This window comes from Gallinula chloropus, assembly GCF_964237585.1.
Source record: "Gallinula chloropus genome assembly, chromosome: 15".
NCBI classification, from domain to species: domain Eukaryota; kingdom Metazoa; phylum Chordata; class Aves; order Gruiformes; family Rallidae; genus Gallinula; species Gallinula chloropus.
Window position 1 is genome coordinate 11,316,073 of NC_140100.1, and position 18,369 is coordinate 11,334,441.

At 52.9% G+C, this 18,369-nt stretch overlaps 1 protein-coding gene across 1 annotated transcript in view; it reads left to right on the forward strand.

Annotated features, from left to right (window-relative positions):
* Positions 1–1,205: 1,205 nt before the first annotated feature.
* Positions 1,206–18,369, forward strand: part of SYT17 (synaptotagmin 17) — a gene marked incomplete at both ends in the record, with an annotated part of 31,977 nt that continues 14,813 nt past the window's right edge. The window contains 5 exons of the mRNA XM_084271215.1: positions 1,206–1,220; positions 4,423–4,440; positions 5,790–5,938; positions 11,147–11,295; positions 11,874–12,493. Of these exons, the coding sequence (XP_084127341.1) occupies positions 1,206–1,220; positions 4,423–4,440; positions 5,790–5,938; positions 11,147–11,295; positions 11,874–12,493 (951 nt within the window). The remainder of the gene's footprint in view (positions 1,221–4,422; positions 4,441–5,789; positions 5,939–11,146; positions 11,296–11,873; positions 12,494–18,369) is intronic.

The following is an 18,369-nucleotide window of genomic DNA, read 5'->3' on the forward strand; positions in this document are numbered from 1 at the left end:
CCGAGGTGCCCTGTACCACGCACCACTGACCAGGCTGAGCTGCAACCTGCCATCTCTTGCTGCTCTGCCTTTATCCAGCGTTCACTGCAAGTCCACGTGCTGGGAAGGTGCTGGAAATGAAGCTGGAGAGTCTCCTCCGAGGGCAGGATCTTCATTTACAGCAGCACATAGGGAAGCCTGCAATTCACGTGGCACCAAGGTGGTGCTCAATAGGGACAGTCCCAAATCCACACCTTTCCTGTGCCTTCCCTTTCCAGGAGTTTGACCTGAGAAGAGACCACTGTGCTACCCGAGTTCCCCAGGTCCCACTGCCTGCTTGGAGGGATTTGGCAGAGACGGTGCTGGTGCTGGACCACATCCCTCCTGCCCCATCTCTGCCTTAGGACCCGTTATGTCTGCACAGGGATGCGAAGCCGAGCAGGGCGATACTCAGCGTGGTCTGTGGGGTAAATAAAAGCCTGCTCCTTACACCGGCTCCTCATCTCTGCCTGGGAAGAGGCCAGTCCGGATGCTGGAACTTTGTCCACCAGCTGCAACCCGTGTGTGCCTCTCGCATCTTCTCCCGCATCTTCTCCCGGCAGGAAACCGCCGCTCTACAAACCGCTCTCCCAGCCCCGACCACCGCTCCGCGCCCGCGGCCGCCGCTCCCAGCCCTACGCGCCTCTGCGGCACCCGCACGCTCCGCGGGGGCCGGGCTGCCCCCGGCTGCGCTCCCCGGGGGCCGGGGGGGGAGTGTTTCCAGCCCTGAATTTCCGCGCCGGGCCCTCTGGAGGTCAGTGTTTGCCTGCGCTGCAGCGGACCTGTTGCAGCCCCGCGGAAGCTCCGCGGGCTGGAGCCCGTTTGCTCGGGGCCTCCGCCAGCCCCTCGGAGCAAAATCCCCGAGCGCGTTTTACCGAGCCGAGCCGCCGCGGGGGGCGGGGGGGATAAAGGGGTGGGGGGAAGGGGGCGTCGGGTCTCGTCTCGTCTCGTCATGTCTCGTCTCCCCTCCCCGCCCTGACGGCTCCCCCGCGGTGCCTGCGCGGCCGCGGAGCATCAGCGGAGCCGTTCCTCGCCCGTGGGGCGCTGCAGCCGCGCCCTCCCCGCCCGCCCCACGCCCGGGGCGGTGCCGTGCCGTTCCGCGGGGCGTACCGCGGCGCAGCGGGCGCGGGTGGAGCGGAGCGGCGCGGAGCAGCTCGGCGGGAGGCGCCCTGCGCGCCCCGCGGAAGATGGCGTACATCCAGGTGGGTGCGGAGCGGAGCGGCGGTTCTGCGGGGACCCGGCGGGAGCCGCGTCCCTGGGAGGGTATTAGGGGGAGGGGGGAGAGGGTGTCTGGGGCGTGTGCGGGGGGACCCCCTGTTCCGGCTGTGGGATGGGTGCCAGGGCCCCCCCGCGCTCCGTGCCCGGTGCGGGTGCGCAACTTCGGCTTAACTTCTGCGGAGGAGTTCGCGGCGGCCCCCGGCGAGGGGCGCGGGAGGGGCCGGGGCAGGAGCGGGGCTCGCTGCCTGCGGGGCGGGGGGCCCAGGGGTAGGAGCGGATCCCCGCGGGGGCGGCGGGCAGCCCGCAGCCCTCTCGCTGCGGGCTGAGTGGAATGGGGTGGCCCGGGTGCGATCCCGCCCAAGGACTTCTTGCGGGGAGGAGGATGCTCAACCCCGCGGGCAGGCGGACTCGATCGGCCCCTCCAGCCTGGGCGCTGCCCGGCGGGGTGGGGGGCACAGGCGCCCTCGGCCGCGGCGGAGTGGGTGGATGGACCCGCCGGCAGTGCGGGGCGGAATTGAATTTTGGGCTGCTTTAAATCCCCCCTCGGGCCCTGCGGCTCCCAGCTGCCTGTTTTCCATCTGTAGCTCCGAGGGCTGCCGCCCAGTTTTGAGACAAACCCGAGCGGACCCTGCCCAGCTGCGGGGGGAGCCCGGGCGCTGGGGCGTGATGGAGGCACCCGCTGGGCATTGCCACCCGTCACCTGCGACCACCGGGCCTGAGGGGCTGTGTCTGCCTCCAGCTGCCCTGCCCGGACCCCACGGACCCCCTCCTGCTCAGGGCAGAGCTGCCTGAGTGCCCGGGGGGTGGGAGCTGGCTGGAGGCACCTGTGGGTGAACCCTGCCGGAGGTGGGTGCGGGGCTCCCGGGGACCCCCTGTGTGAGGCGGGGGTACCTGAGTGGGGATGAGGTCAGTGGGGTCACCCTGTTCTCTCTGCGCTGTGATGTTGGCCAGGTTGGGGTGATGGGGGGGCCACCCCCGGGTGTGTGGCTGGGGGGGGACCCCACTGTCCCCAGGCTGCGGTGTGTGCTGTGGTGGGGCCTGTGAGCCTTCTAGGGGAGTGCAGCTGCAGGGGCACAGCATGGCCTGTCACTGGTGGGGACCCCACCCTGCTGCAGCATCCCTGGGGACACTGCCCGTGGCAGGCTGTTGTCGCTGGCCTGTTGAAGCTGTCTGTGACCAGTGGCTGTGCTGTGTGGCTGTCCCCGTGGGCCTGGGCAGGCTGGGGGTGCTGGTGGGGAGCAGAGATGTATCCCTGCCTTGCGCCTGACCCCGGGCAGGGGGATGTGCCCGGGATAGCTGTGGCCCTTGGCAAAGGTTCATGCATGGCTGGGGCTCCTGGCTGGGTTGTCCTCTGCTTGGGACGATGTCATGACAGCATCTCCCTGACCCTGGGGGGGCCTTTCTTCTGAGGGTGCTGAGCGTGTTGCAGCAGCTTTGCTCCCTGGGATCCCCCAGTGCCTGCTGCCATAGCACCCTCCCCTAAAGCTTTGCCCTTCCCCAGCCCTGACCCTCCTACCCGCTGAGAGTGAGGTGGACCAGGCAGCTGGCCGTGTTTGCTCTCCTTTTACAGGTCCCCATGTAGGGGACCTGTAGGGCGCCAGTTCCTTGTTTACCTCTTCTGCACCCCCGTGCTGCGTGGTCCTGCCCTCCTGTTTCCTGGGGGGGATCTATCACTGGGGCACAGTGCCCCCCGGACCCCTGCATGTTCTGGGGCTGGTGCACACAGGGAGGGTCCCATCTCGCTGGTGGCTGATCAGCACCAAGAGGGCTGTTTGGCATGAGCCTCCTGCCCATCCCCACGGGCCGTTGGGGATCGCTGCTTCCTCGGCACAGCACATGCTGTGGGGTTCCATCGTGTGGCACGGGTCCAGCCCCTTCATTTTACTGCCATTTCAATATCCTCATTGCAGCTTTGCTAAACCATCAGAGCTCTGGCTGCTGTGCTTTGGCCACAACTTGGGGTTAATACGGAACGATAAAGCCTTCTAAACCCTCTAGGATTTTCCTAAACATACAGTCTTTGGGTGCCTGGTAATTGCTGTCTGGTCACGTTGCACAGCAGTGTTCCCAGCCTCTCCATTGGTGTTCCCAACAAGTGATGGCCTTTCCACCTGGTTTCCAAGAAGTTTGGAAAGGAGGCTTGTGCTGAAACATGGTCTGTGGGAGAGTTCTTGGAGCTAAAGGCAACTTCTGCATCCCATCCTCATCATAAAAGGCTGCCCTCAGCCCTTAGACGAGCATGAAGCTAGAAACAGTCCTCTACATGTGGAAAAGTAAAGTGGAGGGGGTTTGGTGTAGTTTGGGTGCCCTGGGTGGGGATTTTTTGGGATTCCCTCTATGGAAAAACATCCAGGACAATTAGGAAACTCTTGGCTGTTAGAGAGGGAGTGATGGGAAAGACGTTCTGGCAGGGATCCGAAATGCTACTGAATCTCCAGTTATCAGTGAAGTGGGTCAGGTCTGATATTCCACAGGTGGCTTTGTAAGTAGAACGCTGGCTTGTGGTGACTCCTTCCTTGGCTCTAGATTTTCTCCATGACTTGGAGGAAGCGGCTGCAGCACAGATTTTCAAACTGGACTGTGTGACTCAAGTTTTAAACACTTAACTTCTGTTTTTTTATGTTCTACAAGCCCCTTTTGAGGAGCCCCAAGACGCCCAGCTACCTGCAGCGAAGTGTCCATCATGGGTAGCGTCTGTGCCCCCTCCTAGAGACGTTGCTTTAACAGGTTGCCACTGAAACCCTGTTTATATGGGCTGATTTTGGAGGAAAACCTCTTTTCCCCCAGCGTGGCACCTACCTGGAGACAGTGGGTAGGGTTTGCTGTAGGCAGCGAGCAGTCACTGCAGTTAGAGGTAGGTTATTAAAGAGAAGATAAGTGGTGGCATGAGATCCTGCCTGCTGCCCCTTGCTGAGGGGGTATTTACTACAGGAAGGGCTTGGGAATTTTACTCCTGGGGAAGGAGGAGCAGAGGGAACGCTGGTGATTTGAAGCAGCTGATGCCTGGTCAGGAGACCTCTCCTTCCTCTTAGTGCTTTCAAGGTACTGTCTTGCCAGAAATTCCAGCTCATCCTGGGCCGGGGCATGTCACCGCAGGAGAGGTAAAGTTATCTGAGCATTGCTAACCTGCTTTTGTCTCTTTCATTTTGTTCCCTTTTGCTTCATCCTGGATGTCTAAAAGGACAGTTGGAGCCAATAAATGAGGTGAGTTAATCTGATGATTCACTCTCCACTCTGTCTCCTCGCTCCATCCTGAGGGGATTGTCTCCTATGTTCTGACTCTTTACTGATGTCCTAGATATCAGTAACGCACCGTGGTTGGGGCTGGGAACTTCTTCTCTGTGTGTGTCTGTGCAATGCTGAGATTTTTATTTATGGCAAAACCCCCTGTGTTTTACTGAAGGGAAAAAAGAAAAGCTCCTGTGGAGTCTTCTCTGCGGGCCTCTGGTCCTCAGGGGAAACCCCCCTGCGTGGCATGAGAGTCCCCTCAAGTCTGCACGCCCGTGAGCCCCACCAACATCTTGGGTGTTTTTGGGGGGGAGAAAATCTCCCATGCTTTATTTCTACAGCTTCTCAGGAACATTTCAAGGTCATAAAGAATCATAAAGTGATTTGACCCTGGATGTGCACCTGCTGTGCTCTTGCAGCTGCGTGCCTCCCCTCCGTGACTGCGGAGCGATGCCCTTTATTAGCGGCGCCCTTGTGCTGCTTAATGAGCCGCCTTATGAACCGCAGGACTGGGAGCTGGCGTGGGTGGGAGATGGGCTGAGGTTTGGCCTTCTGCTCCTCTTGAAGCAGGCAGAGCTTTGAAGCAGGTGGAGATGGTAGGGCAGTGGGGCAGGAGGCTGTCCCCCCTCCGATGGGGCGCTCACGCCCCATGCTTCCAGCAGCAGCAGAGGAACACTGTTTGGGGGGATTTTGCCCCACCACCATGGAAACCTAGGAAACAAAATACTTTGCTGGGTCAAATAACTTCTTTTCCAAAAAACCCACCCCAAACCCAGCCCCTCCCCATTGAAGGTTCTTCATTAAATTACTCATCACAGTGGAGAGGAGGCATGTGGGCAGCTTTTGTTATCCATGCTAGGGGCGAGCTCTTGGGCTGGAGTACTGGGTGTGGGCAGATCACACTAACACCGTGTAAGGAAACATCTCTGGGGGTGAAATACCTTCACCTTGCTGTGTTAGGACCCCCACAGGATTAAACTGGGGCTTTCACTTACCTCCTGGTTTTAATCCCTTCTGTTTGCTGATCTGTTCTCTTGTTGGTGAGTGAAAAAGCACGTTCCCACTGCAGTGTGTCTGCCGCTATGCCCCGCGCCCCGTAAATCCCCCTCTTGCCAACACACTCAGTAAATACCTGCGGGGAACGCTTCTTTCCCTGCCTTGTTTATGGTATCAGCGATGTTGGGCTGGTAACTGTTGATGTAGAGGGGATAAACACAGCCCTGAACGTTCTGTCGCAGAGACGCAAACATAAATACAGCTGAATGGTGTTTCTCAGCAGCTATTGATGGGTTGTAATCTTGTGCTTTGGTTTCCAACGGCTTCAGGGTCTGCTCGCTCGGATCTCGGATCTCTTGCTGTGCCGGTGGACTTGTAGGAATTGTTGTCAGAAGTGTTTCGACTGTAGCTGCTGTCAAACCAATGAAGATGAAGTTGAAATACTGGGACCTTTTCCTGCTCAAACTCCAGCCTGGCTGTAAGTCTAGATGCATGATTTCATAGCTTTGATGGAGGAGTAGAGCTGCTTGGCTGCGCTGAGGGTCTCGGTACGCAACGGCGATGGAGCATCCAGGGGATGCCATGTAGTAAAGAGGAACCTTCTGCTGAGGGTGGGAGCACACACTACTCAACAACAGGGTGAAACAGGCAGCCCTGTTCTCCCCGACAGTCCAGTTAGTCTTTGTTAAAGACTTTTTCTAATGAGTGAGAAGTTATTTTCCAAGCTGGCATAGCAGGCTGGTGCTGGTTTAGCTGTGCACCCTCTTCTAAAGATGCTTTTTATTTTCAGTCCTGTGGCCTCTTCAGAGGGACCAGCCCTTAGGAGCTCCCCAACAGTGCTGAGATGCCCACCAGCTTGTTTTGAAACGTTTTCTTACCCTGGTGTGTAGGCAAACAGGAATTGAACCTCATGCCTGCCCTAAAGGGAAGGTTCACCTAAAGTTCTGTTTAGCAAGGTTTCATCTCCTGTGCCTCCTGTCTTGGTACCCCTCAAGATTTCTTGAATTGTTAAAAACCAGCAGCGATGCCAGGTTTTTCCTGGGGCATCGCTTAGCACTATGCAAATCTCTTACCAAGCAAGCTGGTGACACCTGCCCTGTCTCACTCCTCCTCCTCGGGGGGTTTGCAGCACAGAGGTGACCCCATGGAGCAGAGGTCTCCTGTCCTTGTGTGGGCTCTGTGGGCTGGCTTCCATGGGAGCAGGTCATTCAACAGACACAGCTTTGGTCCAGCAGCTGTGGCACAGGAGGTGCCTTTTTACTGCCTCATGTGATGCTCAGAAGTTGGTACCCCATCTCTGAGATACTCAGTTAATTTTATCTACCTCTGTGAGCACCTGCTTTTGTTCTGTGTCGGGTCTGGAAGGTCCATGTCATGGTGCTGTGTGAAATAAATTATCTCACATTTAAATTGCTGTCTCGTCTGTGTGCTCTTCTGCACCCAGGTAGGGCAGGAGGGTAATTAATACCAAGGCAATAAAAATAGAGCTGTTCAAGGCGTGTTTGAGTGGTTTTTAAATGTGGAGCAGCATATTTAAGAGTCTGATGTATGCCCAGAAATGGATTCACCCACAATTAATGGGAAATGGAAACAAAATCAATGCTAAAGAGGAAAGCGTTGTGCACAGGAGGACGCGGTGATGAGGCGGCAGGATTGGACGTAGAGCGATGGCTGCAGGAACAACTGAGTACTTGGGAACAAGGAGCCAGCCTTGTTGTGGGGGGATGCTCTGGAGCTTCTTGGGTGTGTGGAGGAGCAGAAGGGACATCCCATGTGTTTGGGGGTGGGGAGTTGTCCCACGCTGAAGGGGTGGTCCATCTGTGTGGCAGAGGGGCACTGAAGCTGTGTTCCTCTTTAGATCACTGGACTCAGGTGTGTGGTGACTTTGTGGATGAGCTGGACTTTGCTCCATGCAGAGAACATGGAGACCTTTGGACTCATGAGATGCTCTCTGCAGTCTGTATTGTTTTCCCCCAGTCCTGCTCCATCTGACAGCCTCTATGATGGGTCAGGGGGTGGAAAGCTGTGTTCTTCACCCATGTTGCACTTGTTGCTGCACCTACTTGTGCTTGCAGCCCTAGGTGGGGTCACAGGACCCCAATCTAGGTCACATATCCATCCTTCCTTCCAGCTTCAGTGATCTGGTGTGGTTAGGGTTGCCCTGCTCTCTTGTAGCACTCCAAGATGGTGAGTTCCCAGAGGTGATGCCTGAGAGGGACAGCAGGGATCCAGGAGAGGATGCAACATGGGGGGAGGCGTGGATGCTGCCATGCCTTGGGAGCACCAAACTACCATCTCCTTGGGCATGGTTACAAGCTCTGTGACCTCTAAGGCTGACTGTTAACAGATGTGGTTGGGGAGCTTTGCTCCTTGGAAAGGCTGTTGGCTCCTCTTCTTGAGCTGGGATGGACCCGGGGTGGTGCCAGGGAGGATGCTGATGCTCTAAGCTTCCAGGCTGACTTTGTTGGAAGACCAGTGAGGGAACCCAGGAGTGAGGAGATATGGAGAGGGAAAGGAGCCAAAGGGATGTGATTGGGAGGAGAGAGGGAGAAAAGGAGCCTGCAGAGGAACAGGACTGTGGGGAATGAAGAGGAGAGGGGAGCAGAAGGCAGGAGACAGGAACGCTGATTGGTTTGCTGATCAGTTGTAGGGCTGAGCTTTTTGTGTGTACAGACTTAAGGTGGGAACAATCCTGTGCAGCTCAGAAGCCAGAGAAGATTTCTGTTTTCACTGTGTTGATCTTGTACCCTTATATTTCCATATGCATTTTCAGAGGGAGTAAACAATGCCTGGAGTTGGCTGTGTGAGCAGAGCAAGGGCTTCAAATTAGTCTTAGAATAAGGTGTGTAACAGGAATGGGTTTTAAATGCTCAGAGGTCTGTGCATGTCAAATGACCCCTCATTCCTGTCTTTAATTGTATTTTTGAAAAGGGGGCTTTGGGTTCAGTGGAAACCTGTAAAATGGGAGCCTGATTCGACAGCGCCGTACGCTGCGTTTAGATGTGTGCATTGAATTGGGGAACAAATCAATTTATTGTATTCCCTGCTCGCAGCCTGAGAGTATTTTAAAAATAGCTCCAGGTTTTCAGCTCAGATCTCTCCATCTTGCCACTTCTTCCTGGGCCCATGACACTGGTGTAACACAGAATGCTGTTTGCTCCTCCTTTATCTCCTCACCCCATCCCCCAGTTAAAATAACCCCAACAAACTGCTTTTTGAGTTTCCACTGGCCTGCCAGCAAACTTCCAGTGGCCATGCTTCATAATCATAGAATGTGTAAGGTTGGAAGGGACCTTTAGAGCCCATCTAGTCCCACCCTGCAGTGAGCAGGGACATCCTCACTAGATCAGGTTGCTCAGAGCCCCATCAAGCCTAACCTTGATGCTCTTAGGGAATATCCTGCTCAAACCCCCAAGACGAGCGGTGCAGGGTCAGCAAGATGGAACCAAAATCAGGACATGGCTCCTCTTCCCAAAGGCTGGGATGAAAACAGGAGCAGAGCTGCTCTAACCAGAGCCAAAGTTTATTTGAGGAAAAATTATTGTGGCTCAGTAGCAATTTCCTTACTAAAGGTCATCTGTGTGTTATTAACTCACTATTACGTTTACCCATTGTAGAACATCCTTAATGCCTCTTCCTGATTCCCTCCCCTCCCTGCCTTCCCCTCAGTCTGCTCCTCAAACACAGGGATATCCAGATGCTGCTCATGGTTGTGTAGCCCCACATTTGGGTGTGAAAAAGCTGTTTGTGTGCCAAGTACTGATTATATGTCAAGCTGTGGGGTTCGGGCTGCTGTTAATGGGCCCCTGAGTCATGCAAATACTGTATCCCCGTTAACATAGGCTCTGGGTTTGGTTATTAGCAGGCTGCTTGTCTTTGCTAATTGTAATGTGGATGGGTGGTGTGACTCTGGGTCAGCGAGGTTCCTGTGGATCCTGCTGTGATCTTTGGAATTTGGATAAGAAACTTCAGTTTAAATCCCTTCACTTTAAATCCTCCCCTATGAAGAGAGGCTGAGGGAGCTGGACTGGTTCAGCCTGGAGAAGAGAAGGCTGTGGGGGGACCTCATTGCAGCCTTCCAGTCCCTGAAGGGAGCAGAGAAACAGGAGGGGAATCAGCTTTTTAAAAGGGTAGGTAATGGCAGGACAAGGGGGATGGAGTGAAGCTGAAGGAAGGAAGGTTTAAATTAGATATTAGGGGGAAGTTCGTTGCAGAGTGAGTGGTGAGGGGCTGGAACAGGCTGCCCAGAGAGGAAGTGGGTGCCCCATCCCTGGGGATGTTCAAGGCCAGGTTGGATGGGGCCCTGGGCAACCTTGTGTAGCTCCAGGCCTGGAGGTTGGTGGCCCTGTCTGTGGCAGGGGGGTTGGAGCTCTGTGATCCTTGGGGTTCCTTCCAACTCAGACCATTCTATGATTCTATGATTCTATTGGAGGGACCTTTCCCACGAACTTGTGGCTGTTCACTTGATCCCTCCAGTCCTGTCACAGGTTACTAACGCAAATGAGTCAACGTATTTCGCTTACACCCAGCCGAGCTCTGCACGTGGAAAGGGTGAATCAGGAGCACAGCTCACCCAGCATTTTGCTTTGCTCATTTCATGCTGGTCCTTGTAATCTGCTGCTATTTTATAACTGTGGGGGTTTTTTTTGGAGTGCTCTTGGATTACCCAAAAAGCTTATTTTTCATGATGTGCCATGCATGCATCACACACCCTTGTATGGTTTTTATTTCCATCAGCAGATGCCTGCTGGCTGCTCCCCTCGGAACGTGGAGCTGGGGACTTGGTCTCTCTTTGTTACTCTATCCTCTTGTTCTTCTTTCAGTCAAGGTTGGGACATCCTGGCTGCTTTTGTGAGCCGCTGCAGCTGTGACACGCTCAGGTTTTTAAACAGAATGTTGGTTTATATGAAATGAACCCACCCCAAACAACAAAAAAACAGAATGGGAATTCTGTGTGGGCTTCTTTATGGTGTCGGTCTTCTGTTGGGTCTTCTTGAAGATGCTGCAGCTCTCACTGCAACTTGCTTCATTCTTCAGATCCTGCCAATTTCCCCGCTCCCACCAAGCCCCCCAGGCAGTAAAACTGCTGTTCCCTGGGCATCACCTCGGCTTTATACAAATGGACAGAAAGCTGCCAGTCATTTAATTAGTCACGTCAATAGCTAGCTGTTAATTAATTGCATTTACAAGGCTGAGTTTTGAGAGCTCAGTGGTGTGCCTGCAAACCATGTTTCACGGAGAGTGGTGTGCGGTGGGTTTGCCATGTCTGAATGTGGAGGTTTCCTGTGCTCCCAGCAAAGGCCATGCTGCTGGAGCATGGCTGCGAATTTCCAGCCATAGGCTGTTCAGGTTTTGCAGTTTGGGGGTGGATTTGGGTTTTTTCCCTTTCTTTTTTCCTTAAAGACAGATAGAATGCTTCCAATCAGGCCCTGAGCCACACGTGCCTGTGTGGCCTGTGTCATGCTCTGATACTGATACAACTGTTTGAAGGACAGGAAGAAAGATAACGAATCTGGCTTTTACCCAGGCCTGAAGCCAGCATTCTGCTTGCCAAACAGGTCAGAGATACCCTGTGGCACCCAAGGATGCGCACCCGAGATTAGGCCCAGGATATCGGAAGGCATTTTAATTCTGTCTGTGCTCCTTTTACAGGCTTGACTCACCCAAAGGTCTCTTGTTCTAACAGGATAAGCAGCCAGAACGAGGACAAAGATGGAGACTCTGATAATACAATCAGCGAGCTGCCTCCCACTCTTCAGGATGTTTCCCCTGACAGAAGGCGGTCGTCTTCAGATGCATCACGGTCCACTTACAGCCTCACGAGGCGGATTTCAAGTAAGGTCGTCCTTCCAACATTAATGCAATTCTTGTGGGGAGGAAAATCAAACTCTGGTGCTTGCTCCTTCATCTTTCAGCCAGGGAATCAAGTCCTTCTGAAGGTACATTGATTACTATCTCCTCCTGTTCCGCAGGAGCGGGACCAGCCCTGTTTTTCTCTCAGAAGGAAGGAAATTCTGTGTGGGCTTCTTTATGATGTCGGTCTTCTGTTGGGTCTTCTTGAAGAGGCTGCAGCTCTCACTGCAACTTGCTTCGTTCTTCAGATCCTGTCAACTTCCCCGCTCCCACCAAGCCTCCCCAGGCAGCAAAACTGCTGTTCCCTGGGCATCACCTCGGCTTTATACAAGTAGACAGAAAGCTTCCCTGAAGGAAGGAAAACACAGTGGGGGAAGAGCATAGCTGAGCTTGGGTGTAACCAAGGGTGCGATTAATTGTTTGCAGTGTAATGATGAAAAACCCCGCTGGGGAAACCGAGGGCATCACAGGTGTGGAGCAGTGGTGCCCAAAGAAGACCTGCACCCACAATATCTTGGGTTGAGTTTCTAACAATCATCTTTGTGCTTTCTCTTGTTTAGGTTTGGAGTCGAGGAGGCCGAGTTCTCCGTTAATTGACATTAAACCTATCGAGTTTGGAATAATAGGAGCTAAGAAAGAGATAGTTCAGCCAACTATCCTGCGCAAAACCTACACCCCAGATGACTATTTTAGAAAATTTGAACCAAGACTGTACTCCCTGGACTCGAATAGCGATGATATGGACTCCTTGACAGACGAGGAGATCTTATCAAAGTACCAGCTGGGCATGCTGCACTTTAGCACTCAGTACGACCTGCTGCATAATTATCTAATAGTGCGAGTCATCGAGGCTAAAGACCTGCCTCCTCCAATCTCTTACGACGGCTCAAGGCAAGACATGGCTCACTCCAACCCCTACGTGAAGATCTGCCTTCTCCCCGATCAGAAGAACTCCAAGCAGACCGGAGTGAAGCGCAAAACGCAGAACCCGGTGTTTGAGGAGAGGTACACATTTGAAATCCCCTTTTTAGAAGCCCAGAGAAGAACTCTGCTTTTAACCGTAGTGGATTTTGACAAATTCTCCCGCCATTGTGTCATTGGCAAAGTGTCAATGCCCTTGAGCGATGTAGACCTTGTGAAAGGCGGACACTGGTGGAAGGCCCTTGTGCCTAGTTCTCAGGTAACAGAATTTATCAGATTATCCCCACGATTTTTCTCACTGTGGTTTTGGGGGTTTTTTTGGTACGGTTCCTTTGCTTGTTGGCAAGTAACGCGGCTTCTCTTAGTCACTGTCATCTTGTTAATACAGCATCTGCCAGGTTGAAGTAATGTTGGGCCTATAACTGGTCTTCGAGCTAATGTGGGGAGCTGAGTAGAGGAGCTGGCCTCTTCCTTACTCAAAGGAGGTGGTGTGACGAAAGATCCCCTGGCAACTCTGATGAGAATAAATCAAGACTGCTTTTGAAGTGTGCACCTTTGGCAGGATCTTTCTTGTTGCTGTGGTGACCCGCATCCACTCCTAGACACCGTGGGGACACTGTCCCATCTGGGTCACCCCCGTGGTTGTTAACATGATGGTGCTTTGGGAGCATGAGTTGGGCCACTGGTGCCAGTTTAGTAACGACTTGATTCAAGAAGGTGTATGGAAGACAGAATCTCACAGACTTAGGGCATATTGCATAAGCCAAAGATGGCCAGGCAGCAGTAGGTTCATTTTTGTTGTGTCTCTGAGGGAAACAAATGTGCCCTAGGTTTTGTCTGATATAAGTGGCACAGTGGTCACATGCAAGTGTGAGCATGCAATTGGACCAGATTCAGCCATCTGATGGGATGGGAAGAGGTGTAGAAGACCTGTGTGCTTCCAGGCCTCTCCTCAGGAAAGGGCCCTGGTCAAGCCAAGCTAAGAGCATCACACAAGCAGCATCTCCAGTGCTTGTGCTCAGGACAGGAGCACCACTCAGGGCTGGCGTATCAGGATTGTGATCCCGGCTCCTTGCCAGCTCTGGGGTTGCAGTGTCTAAGTGTTAGAGCCTGTGATGAATGCATGGCCTCAGATGGTTCCTGTTTCCTTTGATTTCTGTGTGCTCACAAAAGGCTGGTGTAGCCAGAGCTATTAGATGAGACGAACAGTAATTCATTGACCTCACCGCTGATTTACAGGATGGGTTTCAGAGTCTGATTTGGAGTGGAAACCTGTGATCAGGCACTTGTTTTTTTTCTTTTCCCCCCTCCTCTGCTTTCCTTTGCCTGACAAATACTTCCCTGTGTTCCATCTCTCTTTGTGGGTACCGTGGATTCATTCCACAGCTCGCACAGACCTCGCTTAGACAAGACCACCCCTGCCTTTGTGTGCCAAGCCCAGAGCCAGCCCTTCCTCCCACCCTCTCCAGAGTTTTACCGAAAGCTGCTGCTTTCAGTGGTGCTGTCTGATATTCAAGAGGGATTATTTATGCAGAAATTGGCATTTCTGGTATTTATAAAAGGAAGGGAGAACCCAGAACAGAACACTCCTGCCAGACAGGCAGGCCTAACCTCGCTCACAAGCCTTTTGCACTTACCTGCTCCCCGTCACATGGGGAAACTTAATTTAAGTAAAAAGTCCATTGCACCTTGATCACTGACATGCCTTGGGTTTGTCTTTCCATATTGCCTTGCTGTTTTCAGCTGGGCCTTAGCTGGCAGACTGCTGCTGTAAAGGGAACCGAGGGTGTTCGGTGGCATTGTCCCGTGTTTTCTCAGTGATGTTTAAAGTTCATTGAATAAGGTGTGCATTCTCTTAGCAGTGGTGTTAAATGCAGTGATCAAAGGGTTAAATCCTTGAAGAAGGAAAACTGTAAAGCTTACTACATGGAGAAACTGCATTTTCTGTCTTTCCATAACAGTGCTGCTTGTGCAAGAGATTGGTGAGGGCTTTTTCTGATCACTAGCTGGAGGATGCTGCCTGTGGAATGAGAGATCTGACATGCTGACATCTTTTTGTTCTTATTCTACTTGTTCCCATTGTTGACGGGTGCAGGACAGAGTCTTTATTAGGTTCTTGTCGGATTGGAGGTTGTAGAGGTGGGCGATGGTCTCTTCAGCCAGAGGACAGGAGATGGGACAAGGGGAAATGGCCTCAAGCTGTGCCAGGGCAGGGTCAGAGCAGATGTGAGGGAAAAGTTCTTCACTGAAACAGTTGTCAGGGCCTGGCACAGGCTGCCCAGGGAGGGGCTGAGTCCCTATCCCTGGATGTGTTTAAAACAAGGGTAGATGAAGTATATGGGTTAGCATAGGATAGGAATGGTTGGACTCAATGATCTTAAAGGGCTTCTCCAAACTGGTGATCCTGTGATTGAAACCAAGTCAGTTCTGACCATGAGTTGATGAAAATTTTCCAGGTGAGGTTGGCTGCCCTGGGGCTCTGACAGGGAGCAGCATCCCACCTCCAGTGATAACAATCCTGGTGGGGAAAATGCTGAAGCGGGCGCTTGCAAAGCCAGTAACAGGCGGGAGGGAAAAGGAGACGGTGCAGATGTGATATATGAAGACAAAAGACGTGACATACATGAATTTTTTTTAGCTGGCATTTGCAGGCAGAAACAGGATGAGCAGGAGCAATGGAGGAAAGGGAATGCAGATGGCAGGAGCTGCGGAGAAGGTTGTCTCCTCATACTAGTGGGAGTGGGATGGGGCACAGTTTGTGGAAGAGAGAAGAACATGGCCTAGATGGTGTTGGTGAAGGTGACCATCTGTGCTGTGCCCACCCTGAGGCCTGCTGTTGGTCAGGCCTGGGTCCTTGTGCCACCACCACACAGAGCCCATCAAGCTGAGAGCCAGGATGCTGCCACAGTTTAGGACTATGCTGGCATGAGAGAGCCCTGCTAAAACACATGGGGAAGGGGTGGCAGCAATCTTTTGGTGCGTGGCAGCAGGTGGGCTTCTCCCAGGCTGAGTCTTGGTCCAGCTCCTGCAGCCAGCAGCTGTGTTGGCTCTGCTGGACCAGGAAAAGCCCCTGGGATGGGTGGATGGGGTGTCCGGCTCCGCAGTGGGTGAAAGTCTGCTGTCCTGATGAGCAGTATACCTTCATTACCACCTCAGCAAGCTGCTTGTTCCCCAGCAGCCTGAGAACTAACCTGGGATGTAACGAGCTGTGCAGCATTGCCATGCTCATTATGTTGGAAACGGGCTTGTCAGTGCACCGGATGGGGGGTGAGCAGCATGCTGTCCTCACAGCCTCGAGGAATTGGCACAACACACCATGGATGCTGAGCTTCCAGCAAAAGCCTGCACCCATTTCAGTTTGGACCATGCGTTGAGCACTTGGGGGATTGAGTCCAATGCGGAGGCACAGAGGAGCTGCCGTGCCAGCAACCAGGCGGAAGGACTTACTCCTGGTAGGAGATGTCAGTGCAGGTCTCACCAGATCCTTTATCCTCCCTAAGTTCTGGGAGGCTTTTCCTTGCAGAGTAATTAACGTGTTTTCTAGCACGTAGGAGCTGCTTATGGCGCAGCTCCTGAGTCCAGTCCCCATAGGAACACTCTGAGCTCCTGAAATATCCCCCTAAATGTGCGTGGCTTCGCTTAATTACCGTGAGCGGAGCTGGCAGGCCTCGCTGTCGCTGGGCTCGCATTCGCACATGTCGCCATTCGGATGGATCCTGAAACACATGTTCAGGACCCCAAGTTTTATTGCCATATGATTCATTTGTCTTTTGGCAGATTTGAGTGGGCAGGAATAAATGTTTTAGACCAGCAGCAGTGGGAGCTTGGAGATCGCTCCGCCAAAAAAATTTAAAAGAATGAGATTTGCCTGGTCACAGTGGGGAAAATAGCACAAAAATCCCTTCTCCCCTCAAATTAAGGCATTTTTATAGCAGAAGGAGAATGTATTGGACTTGCTTTTTTAACTTTGTGCTATGAGTGCACTAGAATGACAGTCATTTAAGGACCTCTCAGCATTTTACCTTCAAAACAGTCCGTCCTCCACAAATGGAGTGGCTTTGCCAGGGCAGCTCTCTGCAATTTTTAATTCCCATCTCAGGGATAAGCCTACAAGTACCACACTGTTGTTTTTACCCTGCCTTGGCTGGGAAGGAGAAGGGAGAATTTGAAATTGGGGTTTATTTGACTCGCTTTGGTTGTGGCCTGTAGCTTGGAGGCCTCCAGCTGTGTGTGCACGAGGCTTGTTCTCAGCACTGTTGATCCTCAGCTCATCCGTTGCAGCCCTGAGAAGGAGCAATCCTTGGGGAATGTAGATGATGCCTTGAGTTTGGTAGCAAACAATAATGCCAGCACCCATCTCCTGTACAGGTTTAAAGTGTTGGCCCAGCAGAGACTTGGCTCAGAGCCTTGGCACAACAGGTGACTCAAGGCTGCACGAGTCAGCATGGGATGGGCATCTGTGCTCGTGACACCGTCAAGGGGAATTAAATACAAAAGTGAATGTTGTCAGGGTTTTATTCCTTTACCTCCTGTTTGTTTGGTTTGGTTTGGGGTTTTGGGGGTTTTATTTCAGGTGTCCAAAAGTGTAGTGGCTGCTTAATGAAAGGAAAGGTGCGAATCACTGGTGTGGCTGGGTTACATGGGGGTTATGTGGGGGTCATCTGGGGCTGTGCTCCCTCATTAACAGGATGTTAAAACCAACCTGGCACTTTACCTGTGTCCAGCGGGGGAGATGTCTTGGGCAGAGCCTGGCTGGAGGCGGGATGCCACCGCCCCGCTGGTCACTGGAGTTGAGGGAACTTGATGGCACTCTGTGATGGATGCTTGTCTGTCACACTGACAACTGTTTTGGCTCTTAACCTGTGGTTTTATGTTGTAGTTTGGCTTATGACATTCCTCCATCTTTCTTTCATTCTGCATCTTATTTTTCCCCCATCTGTTTCAGTGGTTTTCCTCCTCTCCTCTCCCAGTCCTGACAGCTTCAGCACCGAGAGATTTTTCTTCTTGATCGTTCTCCTTTATCCTTATCTGTCTCTTCTGCTTCCAGCTGCTATCTCAGGCACCTCATTCCTTCCACTCCATGCCCTTCCTGCGGAGGATGCCGTGGGGTGTATTTTGCTGAGGAGGGGTGGCAGGGGGATCGTGGGCAGGGCCTCTCTGCAGGAAATCTTCTCCCAAAGGTCTTTGCACGCTAAAGGCTTCCTCATGGTCAACCAAACTGATGTGAAGCCAGCTGGACTTTAGAAGGGATTTTGTGGCTTTCTCCATCATACATCTATTCAGCATCTGCTACACAGGTAACCCCATCCTTATCCACCCATAAGTAGATTTTATTTTCAGGTTCTGGTCCATAACAGCTCGGCCTTCCTGAAATGCTTGCTGTGTGTCACAGGATGCTGCAGAAAGCCAATCAGAGCAAACTGTTCCAAACCACCGGTTTGCTGCTGCGCCTGGAGGTACCGTGGCAGATAACCTTGAGGAGGAAAATCAATCTGAAACTTCATTAGGAGCGTTGCATAGATGTCTGTGCTGATGTAATGTGCTCTGGTTCCCATCGGGGAGGGTTTTGGCTGCAGAATTTTGCTGGTGGTATAACAATGCACAGCCAATGGTCCGGGGAGCGGGGCTGTGAGGGCAGAATCACCCTGATCCAAGCAAGATGTGCAAGTGGTGTTAATTAAACGTCCCCTTCCCTGGAAGGGATGACAGAAAAGAAACAGCAAAACCCCTTCCTCTGCACGTCTGGTTTGACCTGAGTGGTGGCTGCAGAAGGTTCTGGATCACGGGCGAGCCCAAGGCTGCAGACCCAAACAACTGGCTGGGTAATGCTGCTGCTGAGAGGAACGGCCAGGAGTGAAATGTTAATCAGAGCTTGAGAAGAGTCTCAGACATCCCAGACTTGGTGTCACTCCGGCACCTCATCAAACAGGAAATTGCTTTTCCAGGGTCATCTGGGATCTCAGCACAAATCAGCCCGTCATCAGCATAATAATGGCAGCTGAAATGATGCCTCTGCACAGTGTGCCTGAGGAGCACCTCTGCACACCCTGTTCTGTGAGCAAAATACTCAAGGTGAAACCAGCAGCGTTTTAGTTTCCTGACAAAAGGACCTGGGACAAGTAAAATTCAGGTTCT